Source organism: Trachymyrmex septentrionalis, unplaced genomic scaffold (assembly GCF_001594115.1).
Source record: "Trachymyrmex septentrionalis isolate Tsep2-gDNA-1 unplaced genomic scaffold, Tsep1.0 scaffold18, whole genome shotgun sequence".
NCBI lineage: Eukaryota > Metazoa > Arthropoda > Insecta > Hymenoptera > Formicidae > Trachymyrmex > Trachymyrmex septentrionalis.
This window is the reverse complement of record NW_017304969.1, coordinates 544982-563192: the sequence shown is the minus strand read 5'-3', so window position 1 is coordinate 563192 and position 18211 is coordinate 544982. Positions and strand designations below refer to the sequence as shown.

Here is an 18211-nt window from a genome sequence, read left to right as displayed (position 1 = left end):
CGTATTGCATTAAAGTTTAAAAAAAAATTTTTTGTTTTTTTTTTCAGAAAAATGTCGTCAGTGGATGTTACACCACCAAGGGCGCCTTCAAAAATCAACCCGGACCAAAATACGCCTATCTTAACCAATTTTCAGAATTTTGAACTGATTTTTTTTTACATACTTTTAAAAGCATATACAATTTGAAAATAAAAAAGAAAAAAATTAATTTGCGGTATCAGCGCCAAAAAAAATTATTGAAATTGAACGTGTTTTTAGTCCCGTCAGGGTGGCGTAACCCCTTAAGCGCACTGTCCTTGTTTATCACTAGAAATCTATATTTTTGTCGCCAACAGTTGCGACACAACGCGCAAAATTCATTGTACGACATATCGGTATTCATGTTATCGTTGCAAACGTGTTTCAAGTTGATACCATCCTGTGTAAACAGGATTAGCAGGTTCGTGTTGTTGCGTATCAGATATTTAGGTATACCTCGTATACGTCTGACGAGATAAAAGTCGACGTTTGTGTGACAACTCATCGCAAGTATTTTCTCACCGCATTGTCTTGCTTGTCACATGCCACAACATCAAAGATAAAAATAGAATTTGAGCACGTCTCGCTCGGTGGAACGACGTCGCTGTTGTTGGAGAACGTAAAGCAACCGGTTTCGTCGATAGACGTAAATAAATTTTCGAGATATTAATACTTTGGCTGTTGCAACGATTTCGAAGAGACGTATATTCTCGAAACGTACGCCGTTCGGACTCTTGAGCAAGCTTATGAGAACATTATTTTTATTACAATTAGACGGGCCGCAAATAATCGCACGTATATACTCGACAGCATTTCGCTGTGCTTGCGCTTCTCCACGCCGCCTCTCATCATTCGCGATTTTACGTCGCAGTTTGTGACGTATATCGTTGTCGTATTTCATGCTCATACTACGGGTTGCACGTTTTCGATCGACTATTTAAAGACGTGCGAATCTGCGAGTTGCGCAGTAACAAAATGTATTATATCTCGCGCTGTGTCATCTTTTCAACATCCAGGGCTTGAGCGCTGAGCAGGTGCAGTATATACTGAAGATCGTACTCTTATGCGTGTACGATGACTATATCGACCATGTGTGGGACAAGCTTTCGGAACACGTGAAAGCGGATCCGGAAGTTCGAACCTATCGTCGCTGTAACGAGCACTACAATCAGTCGTGGCAGCGGATGCACATCGACGATCCGGCACCAAAGGTAAAAGATTGTAATGAATGTTGGCATCGCGCGGCGATCTTCTAAACCGAGCGATAAACGCACTTACTCTTGAGTTACATATCCCTGTTTTGCGGTCCAGGCACTCGGCTTAGCGTTTAGCCAGAGATGATATAGGCATAAATTCGCTGAATGTGGCGTGCCAAGACAGTGCGTATTCTCGGAGCAACGATCTCATCGATAGACACGCGGCGGACAAGGTGCTCGCCGATAAAGCGCTAGGTCGCGTCACTGCAAAAAATTCGGCTCTGAGCGAAAGAGTCGCCACTGCTACCATCTGAGCAGCGATGAAAGCCAAGACCAAAATCAGCATGAATCCAAAGAAGATGACGAGGAAAAAGGTGACAAAAAAGCGGATACTTACGATGACAAAACGAGGCGGCGCGTTACCGTTTCTACCAATGTTGGACGCGCTTGTGTCCTTGATTGGTGGAGCGGCCAGCGTAACGAAAGCGGTAAACGATAGTAAAGCCACGCGACGTCAGCTCGAAGAGTTGCAACGTCACGATCGCGAGATAGAACAGGGCCGCGAACTGTATCTTACCGCACAAATACGGATTGTATCTCAGCTCCTACAAACGCGGTGTAGCAGCAAAGAAAAAAAAACGCCAAAGAGATAAAATGCCCTCGGGTGCAACTCAATCAACGAACAATTGGACGTGCTCGCGAGATGTATGCGCGTACCATACTTTAGAGGTGTTTTCATGCGTAACGTGAAACTGACAAGCGGCGCGCGTTGAAACGAAAGCGGTATCGTGAATCTGGACAATGCAATAAGGCCAGGTACTCATTGGATAACCTACACGAAGAGAAACAACCACGTAGGCTACCCAATGTACTTTGACAGTTTCGGTAATCTTCGACCGCCTATGGAACTGGTGCGGTATTTCGGGAACGGTGTTGCGACGACAGAGTACAATTGCACGTCGTATCAGACGTACAATCAAAATTTCTGCGGACAGATATGCTTGCTGTTTTTACAAACGGTCGATGCGCGTGAATTTATAAAACTCAACAAAGTGCCGGCAAATCTCAGTATTCATCGCTTTTTCCGTAATGTCATTGACATTTACGCTGAGCGGGAAGAGCAGTTTCCTCACGGCAAATTACTTTCCTGCCATAGAGTTGTGTGACGACGACTATGAGCTCGGTCTAATGATCTTTGAGACTTATCACACGATATCAAACGTGAACGAATTGAACAATACATTTTATTTCAGCAAAAACGACGCGAAAATTACAATTCCCAAGAATTTGTACGAAGTGCGAGACATAAACAAATTTTTGAAACGTGCGATTTTACGGAAACGTCCGCGCCGTGACGCACTTGAAACCGTTGACGACATAATGCGATAATAGAAACAATAACACCGATGACGATGGCGAGGGTGGAGAATACCCGATAATGTTTCGGGCAAACTACAACACGATGAAATGCAAGATTAGACGCGTCTACAGAATTAACTTTAAGCCCAACAGCGTCGGATTGCTGCTGGAATTCTCGTCAAAGCGTATGCGACCGCGAAGACGAATCGGGCGTGTCGATCAACATAATAAACGTAAACATTATCCGCGTAAAGTGTAACGTGACCGCGGGCGCATACAGCATCGTGCACATACAATACACGAATTTTTGCCGAGCGTGCCGCTGAGATATAAGATATCGGAAAGGCCTATGCGAATCATTTACTTGTTGATCACCGCACAGAGCAATATGGATCTAATGATACGTGTTGTCAATCAAAACGGACAATTGCTTGATTTTCTAGGAGAAGAGATTACTGTCAGATTACACGAGTGATAACGCAAGAGATGCTCGTGTTGAACGAAGCGGAGCGCACGCAGAGATAACTCATTCTTTACGAGGCTGGTAACATCCACTCGACAACATTTACTTATCCAGCTGCATTAGGAAGAAGCTTAGACCGAATGTTGAATTTTTAAAATCTTTGGGGCTCACGGTACGCAACTATCGAGATGACTGATATTCTAAATATTAAAAATGATCCGACAATCGTAAAGTTTGAGATTCACACGTACAATTTATTTGCCAATACAACATTTGGGTACAGCGATGAAATAAGAATACCCATACAGCAACAGGATTTATACACGTCATGCGAAAGCTTTCTATATGTTGAGGGAGAACTGACGAGGAACAGAGTGGTCCAAGGTATTAACATGTAATTGCGTCGCGTTTATGTTTGATGAAATTCAAATTCAATACGAGCTCAACGGTGTGGAGATTGATCGCAACAGAAACATCGGAGTTAGTACATACCATCAAGAACTACGTGTTGCTGACGTATGACAAATCTTTGATTGAGCTGATAGAACACTAGATTTGACACAGAAGAAGAACATTTTAATTTTTGCGAACCGCTCAACATGCTGTTGGGCTTTTGCAAGGATTAGAAACACATGATCGTCGCTCACCACGAGTTAATATTGATAAGATTGTGCAATGACAATAATTGTCTAATTGTAGATTCGGCGACAGACCCGACGCTTGAATTATTCAAAGTGCAGTGGCAAATACCGCACGTATTATTGAACGAAATAAATAAGCTGTCGATGCTACGAGCATTGGAAAGCGGTCGTTATCTGAGCATGAGTTTTCGCTTGTGAGACTTGTACGAATCCTCTGTTACAAAATACAACCAAACATTCATGGGCCGTCAAAATCGCTATTCAGCTCGAGAAGCCGCGATACGTTATCTTTGCTCTGCAGACTGGTCAAAAGAACAACATATTTCAAGGTGCAAGTGTGTTCGACGCTTGTAATTTGAGTAACGTGAAACTCTATTTAAATTCAGATTTTTATCCATACGATTTGAATTTGGATTTTGATAAAAAGAGATACGCCATCCTGTTTACGCGCGTTTTCGTAAAGCATATTATGGAATCGACTGCCTTGAAACGCTACGTGCTCTTGTTTTGTCGAGAAAGGACCTTTTGCGGTCATTGACTGCTCGCGACGAGTCCGCAAGAGCTCCATCGTGGATGTACGCATAGAATTTGACTGCAAGGAGAATTTGCTTGCAAATACTACAGTCTATTGTTTCATTATACACGATCGCGTGGTTCAGTATATTCTGTTAACCAACGTTGTGCTTAAAATCGCCTAAGTGCATTCTCCGACACGCTATAAAATATACGATTTATCGAAATCGATCGCAATCTCGAAAAATTGTTCGCCATGACCATACCAACGTTTGTAGATCTGCAAGGATTTATCGTTCGAAAGAAATTTATCGCGAAGAAAGTGGCGGTGTTGAGAAAAGAAGCCATTTTCTCTGATTATATTTTTACATGTCCTATGCCATGGAATTGTTTAACAAAATCCGAAAATTGCGCTTCTTGCCTGAGTGCTTATCACTATAGATTGCGATGGGAAGATGGCATGATCCCGTACAGCATGGTGAAACGCTTAATTACGATGGTTGTAATTGTTGCGAAAGAAGATAATGAGAATAAGGCTCTCGTATACATTAAAAAATGTAAAAAACGCGAATGGTTGGTGGATATACTCGACAGCGATGATTTGGCCATTAAGATTCTGGATGATTACGAAATTCTTTGAATAATCTAGATGTTACTAATATTATGCGATGTGTAAAACATATTAAGAATTGTTACAGAATGTATTTAACATATTAAGAATTGTTACAGAATGTATTTAAGTTGCGACAATTAGTAGTCGCAACACCAAAAAGAAATATCAAGTTTAAAATAAAATATGAGATTTTTTTTAAATACGTTTTAAATTTCTTTCCCCTTTGCTTTCCTTGTAGTGAAGAATTAGTTAATAATAACTGTTGAGTAGTAGTAGTAGTATGATTTAATAAGTATTGAATTAGTCGATAAGAAAGTGCGCTTGGCTATTTGTATCACATTAATAAAAATATTATCATAATTAGCTACTATGTTATATTACATTCATAAAAAATATTATCATAATTAATTAATTATCATAATTACTGTAATTATGACCTTTCAAAACTACTTAGAAAAAATGCATGACATATTACATGACAATGACACTTACAGATTGATAGACAAAGACCCTACTAAAAAATTGACGACAGAAATACGAACGTTGTTAACAGGTTGGAAAACGAAGGGTTTTGTGGATCAATTTGTATATAAAAAATTGTATATTTCTGATGGTGATCTACCAAGATCCTATGGGCTTCCTAAAATTCATAAGAAGGGCATTCCGCTTAGAATTATCGTAAGCTAATGTATTAATAGTCCCTTTTACAATTTAGCAGGTTTCTTGAAAGACATAATTAAACAAAGTTTGAACAACGAAAAAAACCTCGGATACATAAAAAATAGTTACGAATTAGTCAAAACAAAATAAATAAATAAATAAATGGTTTACCTTTGCCGGAGGATTATCGAATTGTTTCGTTTAACATCTCGTCAATGTATTCCAACATTCCCATCGAATTAGCCTTGAGGAGTGTTTTAAGAAGATGGAATTTGATAGAGAAGAATACTTCTATTCCTTTTCAGGAATTTAAAAGAGCCATTTCCTTCATCTTAAATTCCACCTTTTTTAAGTTTAATGAAGAATTTTACGAACAAATTTTCGGGTTGCCCATGGGATCACCTCTATCACCAATTTTAGCAGATTTAGTAATTCAAGACTTGGAACACAATATTTTTAATACACTCACCATTCACATACCTGTGTATTATCGTTATGTGGATAATATCTTATTAGCAGCGCCTACTAATCAAATCACAAACATCTTGGATTCCTTCAATGCTTACCACGAACGCATAAAATTTACGATAGATTATGGCGATGAATTTGGAATCAATTTTTTGGATATAAAACTTTTGTACGACAAGGGCAGGATTATTTTTGACTTGCATACAAAGCCTACTAACTCGGGAAGATACCTAAATTTTTTCTCAAATCACCCTACCATATACAAAAGGGGAGTGGTGATTGGGTTATTTGACAAAATTATGTTCCTATATCCCATCCAAAATTCCATCACAATAATATCGAATCCTTAATCAACACCCTCCTCCGCAACGGGTATCCTCTACAATTTGTATTTAAAACAATAAAAAATAGAATAAAAACGCTTTCCAGAAAAAAGAATTTTAATACCATAAATGAATAGAATATTAACTCTAACGGTAACTCTTCGATAATGAGAAAAAATATTTCACGATTCCTTATTTAAATAACACTTCAGAGAAATTCAACATAGCACTTAAAAAATTTCAATTTGAATTTGTATACAAACCGATGAATAATTTAAATAGGTTTATAAAAACTGGAAAAGATAAAATAAAAAAAGATGAAGCTTCGAATGTCGTATATCAGATCAATTGTAAAGATTGTAATTATTCGTATGTGGGACAGACTAAAAGGAAATTAAAAACGCGAATAAAAGAATATATGAATAATATTAAAAAAACTGTCAATTCCCTCTCGGTCATCTCGAATCACAGAAACTGATCACGCGATGGACTGGCTTAATACAAAAATATTAGATTCTGAACGCTCACATTACAAAAGATTAATTTCTGAAATGATTCACATTAAAACACAAAAAAATGGATTAAATAAACAGAGTAATACTGAAAAGTTTCCAGACCTTTACCTCCCTCTTCTTAAAAAATAATTTTAGTCCCTCTAAAATTGTTCCACTTCCTTTTCCTTCTTCTTAACTTCCCTCTTCTTCTCCTTTGTTCCCACTATAAATAGACCTACAATTTCGGGCTTGAGGCATTGTGAAAGTAAAGATCAATTTATAAATTTTTAAAAAATATATCACAGTGTTCAAGTGTTGGACGAGTTCCCGCGCCATAAGATACACGTAAGTTTATCAAATTCATACTTAAGTTTAGGAAAGGTCTCTAATTAGCTTTCTTTTGAACAAATGTTGTAAATTAATGGCTTTACATACAAAAAATAAGATAACAATTAACTCACTTAATAAATTGAATTTGTGTTACAATAGAAATCTGTACTTGTGTTTCTCTTCGCGTGCGGCTTGTTCTATATTTTTATATTGAAGATAAAAAGTATACAAAAAAACCTATGCAACTAGAAGAGATTCATACATATAATTGACGACCTTTATCGCAGATCAATGACAGCGATTGCGAATAATTCGGATAAAGAAATAACAAAATGCGTACTTGCAATTGTTACAATCATCGTTCGAATTATGTATTTGATTTGACTTCAATGTTCCAAATGTATCGTTTAATTACTTATATCGAGTGCGAACAAATTTGTAGAAATAGGAAATATAAAAATTGTACTATTTGTCAATTTTGTTATTAATAAAATTATGTTTCTTGTTTAATTTAATTTTTTATGTACTGAAGAGGGTCAAATCTTGACCGAAACGTCTACATGTTAAAATAATAATATTGAACTTATTTACATCTTGAGCTGTGGCTGTATGCTTTTTATTTTTTAACCTTTATTAAAATTCTTAGCCACTTTCTAATAATTTAAAATATTATCATAATTATTTACTAAATCATATTATTAAATATCACATCTATTTAATTAAATCGCATGCAAGAAGAAAACGTGAGAGAGAGAGAAAAAGAGAGCGCGCAACGAGAAAAAAAAAGAGAATAATATGTTAAGTATAGCGCCGCAATAGGTGGGAGAGAAAAAACAAAACCCCTCTATCTCAGATTCTAGTGACGAGCTCCCCTCTCTCGAACCCTGACACCCCTCGCGAGTGTGCACGCACGCATGCACGCGCGCAGCATATACACACTAACAAATAGTTATTTAGAACCTGCCTATCTATTTTACTTTCCTGCAAAAACTATCCTTTCCCTCGCAATTGTTTTGTGGTTAGAGCAATTTTTACACGTTCAATATTGCTTTAGTCGCTTGTATGGAAATTCCAACAGCAGCAGCAGCAGTAGCAATGTACTTCGCTGTAGGAAGCAACACACGAAAAAATTATTATGGGTTCCATTCCAGAATAATGATAAAACTCTATAATTTATAAGATATGCCAAGTAAGTTTAAGAATCCCCCTGTTACGTCCAAACTCCACAGTTCTTTTCTTCGATTAGAATTTTCGTAATCACCATATAAATTATTAACAAGTAACACCGGTAGATCATCTGTTTCTCCATAGGAGGTTACAATAGTGACGAGCCGAATAACATTTGCCTTTTTAAAGCAAATAATCTACTAAAAACTAATAATCTACTCGGGACGAAGTTGTTGGATTAGATATTTGAACCAAGTGCCAAATAGGCGAACTTTATCCCGAGGAACAGGAGAAGTAAATAGACTAAAAATTATAAACCAAAACAGCAGTTGTCTGTAATAAACGCCACATGTGGCTCTAAACTATGGATCCGGCAAATGGTCGATGACGGAAGTTATCTTAGACACATATCCCAGTCTTAGACATGTATCCCATTTTACAACCAATATCCTTAATCCTAATCCTAGATTAAACCAGTAACACACGCGAGCTCTGCACCACTAACTCGCCAATATAAAAAGAAGGCCCTTCACGAACAGTGGTCAGTCAAAACTCAGCTACAAAACATTACTCTGTCGATCCGCTGTCAGTCAAACTTCATCTCCGAAACTCTATCGATTCGCGACTACACGTAATAAAAGTGATGAGCCGCGATCCGTTAGATCGAGTGATCTACTTGTTATTACTGTCAAGTAATAAGTGTGACTCGACCGGAGCCTCCCTGGATCAACCCTCCCCTTGGAGTCCTTGTACAGTCAAGGAAATCGGACCTTTGAGTCATTTTCAACACCTAAACTTGCAGAATAGCAGTAAGTCTCGTTTTTCAATTACTTATTTCGGAAATCTTACCAGATCACTCTGTAGGAAAACTCTTAAACAACTTCCTTTTCAGTCTCTACATTCTTAATTTTTCGCTCCCACAACTCGTCTATTATCCTTATCCTTCCACAGTTATCGATTTCTTCGATGGAATTGATATCCCTTATTTAGACGTCCGTTTAATCCACAAACTTCACTCTCTCCCTTCTTTCTTTCTACGCAGAACCTACCAGACAATTAAACAGTTTTTTTTATTTTAAAATCATAGTGAGTGATCGACTAAGTACATGCCTTTCCCGGACGGTTAAACGCCTATGCACTCAGCGCTGCAAGGAGGCTTATCGGGTTCTAAATGAGGCCTATCAGGCATACATCGATGAAATAAACAATGATAGTAATAGCAATAAGACTAATGCTAATGTTATAGCTAACAATGATACTAACAACGAAAATAGTATTCATCACGTAGGAACTCCTTCCCCAGCCGAATCCATCTCGTCACAATTAATCCAACGTATATTTTCTGACACTCCCCCTTCTTCTTGTCCCGCTTTTCTCGCTAACTCAAGCGTGGAATTCTTAATCGAAGTCCCTCCTCCCCATCCTCGTTATTACTTCTACCATGGCAATCCTCAATCATTAACTTCCCTTTTTTCTCAGTTCCGAATTTCCACCGAACTCCTTTTCCCTAACACCTTTACCATAGATTTTCCAACCGCAGATCCCGAACATCAGGAGTGTTATAACTGGACAATCATTAGAAGCTCTTATATCTGTTTTCCTTCTCCACTCCCCTCATCCTTTCTTAGTCCTAGTAGTCTTTTTTTGAACTTCTTTCCCCCCTCCTCTTGTACAATTAATGAAATCAAATGAATACTATCTCGTCGCACGCACGCACGCACGCACGCACGCGTATATAGAAAATATACGCTATAACTTACGTTAAATCATAGTGCCGCGTCTAAATCGTCTCTATAAGGGGCTTAGAAGTTGGGCCTACTGGCAAGCGCGGAGACTCCTGGACGAAGAGTTTTAAAGTCGGGGGTTCTCGAGATCGGAGTCGCCCGACCGAGGACGAGTTGCCTCCACCACCCTCGTCATCACCGGCTCCGCCGGCTGTACCTAGCCGTGACCAGTTAGAGGTTATACCTCCCCTGCGAACTCCACCTCCCCCTCGATCTCTGTTACCCGCGTTTTCCGACGCTCCGACGGAGCGAATATTTCCCGACAGTCCTCCTCTAACACCCGATTCGTCGGTCAATTCCATCCCAATTTCCTCCAGAGGAATTCCGTCCCCGACGAACTCCACGGACATCGTGGAGTTTTTAGAGGAAATTCCTCCGCCTCCACCTAGAACCTATTTCCGAGTCCTAGAGAGTGACACTTTCAAGTCGCTCATCAGTCAATTCTTGCGGATTACTACCGCATCTATCCTTGAGGGGGCCTACACAATTGGCCCTCATTATTTCGATCCTGAAGAAATCCGCAATGCCATCACCGGCCAACACTCAAATTATTCCCGTATACCTCCCGAATTCCGCCAATCCATATCTAGTTCCAGTGAAATTCTTCTTTAATCTTTTCCCTCCTTCCTCTGTTTCCATTCATGAAATAGATTAAGGGGGTAGATACGTGTAACGAGTGTAAAAACAGGTCAATTTTCAGGATTTTTTTTCTAAAAAAATAAGAATTGTACACGAAATATGTTTTGACAGTCATTTTTATTCATGATTAAGGTATTTTAACAAATTTTTTCGTTTCTTAATATGCGAAATTGCCACCGTCGCGCTAGTGTAGGCGCTTTCCTGCTTTCTTCATAGGTCCAAACGGTGAACATGAAATCTTGACGTGGAGTGCTCTGAAACAAAAATAAAAAATACGATCATCATCTACAATGTATTGGCTCTCGGCTAACCGAGGTTTTTTTTTTTAATTTTTTCGCCGAGAAAAGATTCTTGAAGTTCTCTTTGCGTTTTTGTTGCCGAAATTTTATGCTATTATTGTTCATAACAATTGAAGAAAAAAAGATATCGAAAAACGCCTCGGTTAGCCGAGAAACACTATTCCAGAGAATATGTGGTTAAATTTTCAAGTCGATTCATCGATTAGAACTCGAGAAATCACGTTCACCGTTCATAAAAACCTAGTTTCGAGAAAAACGCGTTTTTAAGTTTTGGAATCAATTTTTTCAATGAAAAAAATTTTTTTTGGCTTCTTACCAGTCATCGCCTATTCCTGCTGCATACAGTACACCTTCCGTCTCAAGAAAAGTCTCCTCAAGTGCCGATCGTGCTGTTCTTTTCTCAATTCGGTCTTCTTTTGATGCGTCGAAACATCGCTGGTTGCAATTTGAAATTCGCAACTTGTCTACAGCATCGCACATGTCGACGGCATTTTGTCGAAATCTCAATGAAAAAGAAATCGGCGGGCTTTATAACCTTTTGTACCTTATTCTAGAGAGTTCAAAGGATTTTTTAAGCCAATAAAAACGACATCGATTTTTTTTAAATTTTACACGTATCTACCCCCTTAAGCAAAACCTATCCGATTTCCCCGATTACTCAATGTATTGTACATAAAGTGTATGGTCGCTACCGAATAGACTGTTGCCTCATTAGTAACTATATTAATGTATAGATTAGTTATAATAAATACGTCTATTATATAACCGTGTGTTTTTTTATCTTTTGGTTAACGATAATAACAATGCTAGTAATTATCTTTCTCTTTCTCGTTATTCAATTTTAAACTCCCTAATAAAACCTCGCAATCATTAAACCTTGCCCTTTCAGAGATCGCGCGTAGTCCATTCCCGAGTTAAAGGGATTTCCCTGACTCGAAATTCGGACCGACGATCGCACCGCTTGTAGGAAACAGATGTCATAGCGTCTTTACGGGACGTTGACCCATATTCCGAAGCGAGCATAAAAAAGGGTGTGTTCGACTCGCGGTATTTGTCTCTGTGCGGATATCTGCGAGACAAGAATCTGACCATCCTTCCACACTCCATCCTTTCTATTCCCTCTTCTCTTTAAGTCCATTTCCGGAGCTTGGACGTAACACTCGTAACAACGTCATTAAGACATTAATTATTAAGATACTACAAAATTATGTACATACATATAGGGCAAAGACAATTATATAATGATAAAATTACCATATTACTCCGATATAAAATGTATATTAAGACTTTTAATAGATACATAGACATATATCATACATATATGATCTTCGACTTATCTAGTGCAAGATATTTTAAATTTTAAAACGATGAGAAAGGTAATACATATAATAGATCAAAATAATGAAGTTTGAGCGTGTGACGTACCATTAGTTGGGTGTTGCATGAAATTCAGTTACGCACATGTTACGTCCAGCGGATTCTCACGACTCTTTTCTATCGTGAAGATCTGGAATTCGTTGAAATAAAAAGATAGCTGCGACTAGCGCACAAGTGGAGCGTTATAGTCTAAAGAAGACTAAAAATTTTTCTTTTCCCTCACTAAAAACTAAAACGAAGAATCCAGTATCTCCTCATAAATGTCACTCCTGTGAGATAAACTAAAAATCGATACGCATGCACGAGCGGCGGGACCAAAAAAACCGAATCTGTGTCCCTAGGACACTGCGGCTAAATTAATAATAAATATGTCATTGGAAGCGTAAGATCGGCGCCAAGATACTTTTTAATGGTCAAGTCGCGGACGATTCTCACGAGTTCGTGATCACAAAATCTAAGAAGAGCTTCACACGACGTTCAGATTCTGGGTGGTCCCGTGGCGACGATGCATGTGCACCTTCTTGACGCACTGCACGTGTTCCCATAAATTTTAAGATCGTAAAATTTTGGAGAACACTTTTCCACACTACAGATTCCGGTCAACATCCTTTCCTCCTCCGAGATCTTGACCAATCCAAAAGCAAAGAAAAATCCTACTACTAGTTAACGAAATCTATTCCACAAATCCGAATCTAAGTAATCGGGGGCGATTAATATAAAAACCGTGGTTCCGCGGCCCTCAAAGTGATTTTTCTCTGAGTTTTGGGAAGTTATAGTTGTCGGGGCCTTTGAAAAAGGCTTCATCCGATTCTCGAAGCCCTTTCTCCAGTAGAGTCAGTGCTAAAGAAACATCACCAGCCTTGCACATCCTGGCCGGACGACCTCCAACGATGAACATCTCAGTAGTAAGTTAGAATTGAGTTATATCTCAATTCTCTGGCTCCCTCCTCGCTTTTTCTTTCGATAATTCATTTCAATATTTCATTTTGTCTTTTTTTCATTATTCATTTGTTTTTATTTTATTTTTATTCTTTTTTTTTCTTTCTTTCTCCCTTTTTGACTTCCTATGTACAAGGAAATAAAAACATTGCAGTCCGTTCAAATTATAATTTCAATCTGTCGCCGTCGTCTCACGATAATTGTTCCCCCCCTGTCGACCGTGTCCACTAACACTATCATCATCCGAGGAAAATCAGGCCGAACCCTCTCAAATCCACTCACCAAAACCTACTTCTCTTTTTATTCTCTCGCTATCCTCTCCGTAACTCCTCCCTTTTGCCACACGATACTTTCCACACATACTCACACATACATAAATACGTACGTATATATTTCAGAATAGAGAACCAAAGGATTGTATTTTTATACTTAAGAAAAATGTATTACCAAATATCACTTTTATTATAGTATTATTATTATATTATTAACCTCTCGGTTGTCAATTTATTTAAATATAACCTCTCCTTATATTCATTAGCTCTCCTGCAGTTGCACTTCGCCCTCTGCTAGGTCACTTGGATTAAGTTCCATGACCGAAAGTCAGGGACGTACTGGCACATCTGACGTTAAAGTGCGCTCTCCCGGCACACTGACCCAGTTGGGCCCTTTAAATTAAAAGTACGATTAGTGTGTCCGTTTAGCGGAGCATGAGTTGAGGTTTCCACTTCGTCCTCCATTCGACTCCCGGCTCGTTAGGAGCCTCAGGACGAAGCAAAGTGCTTCCCGATTTGCGTCAGTCCTTCCCCACTGCTCTCTTGCAGTCCGGAGCCTAAACACGATCAAATCGGTCTAATAATTCGGTTCCTGTTGCGTTCACCCCCTCAACTCCATGCATACGGAGCTTGGACGTAACACATATTACACTACTAATATTAAACTCAGCTATGTACACATGCTTTTGTGAGAACAACTCGCGAAAAAACTGCGGATGGTCTCCCACGTCTTTAATTTTTTTTGCAGCAAGTCTTCTATCCTGCTGTTAACATAAAATATTTCCAGGTTCATAGTAGAGACATATCTTAGTCTTTCGCGCTCTATGTCGTGTGAATCGCCGTAGAACACTATCAACTATGTATGTGCACTCACAACTCTTTAATCTTGAATGCTCTGGATGCAATAAAGTTTTGCATAAAGTACCTGGACTAAAGAAGATAATTAAAACTGGAAATGAAACAATTCATTTTGGTAATGAGCTCCAACGACCAATTGTTGTACATGATATTTGATGTGGAAAATGTCAAGTTTTTCAATATAAAGAAGTAAGCTTGATATTGAAGACGAAAGCGATAAACAATCAACTTTTAACAATCGGACAGTCAGTATGCATCTTAAATCTAAAGTAGACAAATCGAATGATGAACGAATTGAAGTTCAAATCCACCGAACCGTTTAGACTCACAAGTTCTGATGTAAAAAATATCACTGTCGTTTCAGAAGAAACTTGTACTATATATAAAGCTTGGTATAGAAAGCTTCATCTTAATGAAGGACTATATACGCGCTTCTTTTGGACAGTGATATTTTTTACAGCACAACTTGTGAATCTAAACATTCGCTGGATTTGAACTTCAATTAGTTCATCATTCGATTTGTTTACTTTAGATTTAAAATCCACTGATTGTTGGATTACTAGAAGTTGATTATTTATTGCTTTTGTCTTCAATATCAAGCTTGCTTTTTTTATACTAGAAAACTTATCATTTTCTACATAAAATGTTATGAACAACAATTGGTCGTTGAAATTCCAAAATGAATTACTTCATCTCTAATTTTAAGTATCTTCTTTTCATCAGGTACTTTATGCTAAAACTTATTACACACAGCGTATTTACGATTCGTTAGTGACGCAGACATTTTCTACTGCACCAAGTCAAATCAAATGCAAAATAATAAAATAGCAAAAAAGTACCAATATGACAAGTATTATTAGTGTTACGTATATAAAGACGCGTTGTGAGTGGGCTTACTGAAAAATTCACCAAGCGTTAAAGTTAAACAATAATGGTAACCACGCTAACATTAATAATCATATGGTAGCTGATAGTGCTCTACGGTGATTCACGTGACACAGAGCGTGAAAAACTAAAATACGTCTACTATGAACATGGAAATATTTCATATAAACAGCAAGATAGAGAACTACTCGCTGCCAAAAAAATTAAAGAAGTAAGAGACGGTTCTCAATTTTTTCGCAAGTTCTCACATAAGCATGTGTACCCAGCAAACGAGAATGGATTGAAATGAATTGAAATGGATTCAGATTTTCAGAAATATTAATTCATGAATATTAAAATGAATACTTTTCAATCCTAAATGCATTTTTATTCATTTATAGGAATTGCATGGAGCATATCTCTATGCCTAAAAATAATATTAGCTTTTTTGTGCATATGAATACTGTTCAATTCAAAATTTTGAGTAGAAAATGCAGTTTTTCAATCCAATTGCATCCAATTGAATCTAATTGAATCCAATTGAATCCAATTAAATCTAAAAAAAAGTATTCGCTATTTAAAATACGCATTCGGATAGAAAAAAATTTCAATCCATTTTAATCCATTCTCGTTTACTGAGTACATAGCTGAATTTAGTATAATATGTGTAGCCGAATCTCATGCAACACCCGACTAACTGTACGCCGCACGCTCAAACTCTTCATTATTTTAAGTTATGTACTACCTTTCCGATTGTTTTGAAAATTAAATGTATTATACTAAATAAGTCGAAAATCATTTTAGTAAAAAATGATAGTTAGTACCTCAAGTACATTCTATTAAAAAAAAATATTAAGAACCTTAAAAATTTTTTGCAACCGTTTTTTATTGAAAAAAAAACAATTTTCATAATTTTTTTAAACATCGCACCATTAAATCCCATAACATACTTTTCTTTTAAAATCGATTTATTTATTTAAAAAGAAATACGTTTTGTCGATTTTTAATTTTACTCATATAACTCCCATATAAAATTTTTTCAAATATAATATTTTGCGAAATTCATTCTTGCAACTTTGCTAATTTATGGTAAAAATTTCGAGATAAATGCGGGGCAGCATACACATACTTATCTTGCTAGACCTTTGTCGAAAACTGATCTTGTAAAATCTTGCTGCAAATCTTGTTAGCAAAAAGGATCCAAATTGGCAGCAAGATTTGATATATCAAATAATCTCGGCAATTTGCAAGTAAATATGTAACAAAATTTGATGTCACAATTTGGTAGCAAATTGATGACAAAATACAAGCAAATGTATTTATACAAATTGGCATCAAATTGGTAGCAAGTCTTTGTTTGTTGTATAGCGATAAATTGACAGCAAATTGACAGTAAACTTTGCATAACATTATTTAGCAACAAATTCGCAGAAAAATCCAAACAAGATTTAATATTTTGATGATCGATGGAACATTGAGTAGTACACGACACACCATCACGAGACATAACGAATTACATTTCTCAAATTTAAGAAACTACAGACTAAGATAAAAGACATAACATTGAAAGATTTTTCAGTTATGTTGTAATGAAATAAGTTTTCTTTAAGTAAGCCCCAAGGGCTCCAAGATGAAAGCATAATACTTTTTTTTTAGATCTTTATCTTCTCTATCGATTAAATAAGAATAAAGAAAACAATATTGATTACAGAATTAAGTATCGGTATTCATTACAGAAATATATATAGTGAATCATCTGTCATTATTAAATTAGTAGTGATTACGAAATTTTTAAGTGCTCAAAAATTTACTTGCCTGTTCTTGAATCAGAACTTTTTTTTTCTATTGAAATTGATCTTCTATTGTATATCTTTTCTATTAATTTTCTATTGTAAAATCTTGTTTGATTTACATAAAACTTAGGAAGAAGTGCCTACGTTAAAAAAGAAACATTTTGCAGTAACTTTTCTATTGTTTTCTTTATCATAAATACATAAACGGAATGCCAATTTGCCTCTTATGCTAACGAGCCCCGGTCTCCCCTATGTAACGATATATATTGTATGTATGCAATCTTATTGAGTCGATAAACCAGATGATTTTAATATCCTCTTAAGGCTATTGTTACAATTGAACGCTTATTCTTTCTAGTGTCTCGTCGCGGAGCTGAATATGTACGAGTCGCAAGTAGACGAATTTAAAGATGACATGACAACAATGACCAATGAGATGTGCGAGTTGATGAAATTATTTCATGCACAAAAAAGGCAACTCCAAAAAATTAAAGAAATGACCTTGAAGTCTACTTACAAAAATATGCTTCCAGATATTTTGGTAGGTACTAAAAAATTTTATGGAGGCGGCTTCAAGATAAAGACATTTAGTTCAAAAATTAATTGTATCACGGACTCCTCTGCAAGCAAGTAAAACAAATACGTCTAATAAAATAATCATAAAACGCTTTTATCAATTAAGAATATTTTATGATTTTTGTTTTTGTGAAGTTTATAAACTATTTTATTCATAATGCATATGAAAAGATATACATGTATAAGAAAAAACATTAATTTTATATGATAGGTTATACGAGGGTCGTTTGAAAAATCCGTGCAAAAATAAAAACTACTTAATTTTTTGGGGTAAACTTTTTTTATTTTTCAACATAGTCACCTTTTAGGCTTATACACTTCGTCCAACGCTGCTCTAATTTGTTGATCCCTTCCGAATAATAGGATTTGTCCAAGTCTGAAAAATAGCCATTTGTTTCTGCAATCACGTCCTCGTTTCCATAAAATCTTTTTCCCGCCAGCCATTTCTTCATATTGGGGAACAAATAGTAGTCCGAGGGAGCCAAGTCTGGAGAGTAGGGGGGATGTGAGACGAGTTGGAATCCTAATTCCATTAATTTTGCGACCACAACTGCTGAGGTGTGAG

The 18211-nt window shown here is 37.0% G+C and overlaps 1 protein-coding gene across 1 annotated transcript in view; it reads left to right on the top strand.

Moving 5' to 3' along the window:
- LOC108746593 (cilia- and flagella-associated protein 58-like) overlaps nucleotides 1-17704 on the top strand; it is a 78201-nt gene extending 60497 nt beyond the window's left edge. The window contains exon 3 of the mRNA XM_018483455.1: nucleotides 17429-17704. Coding sequence (XP_018338957.1) covers nucleotides 17429-17704 — 276 coding nt within the window. The remainder of the gene's footprint in view (nucleotides 1-17428) is intronic.
- The last annotated feature ends 507 nt before the right edge of the window (nucleotides 17705-18211 follow it).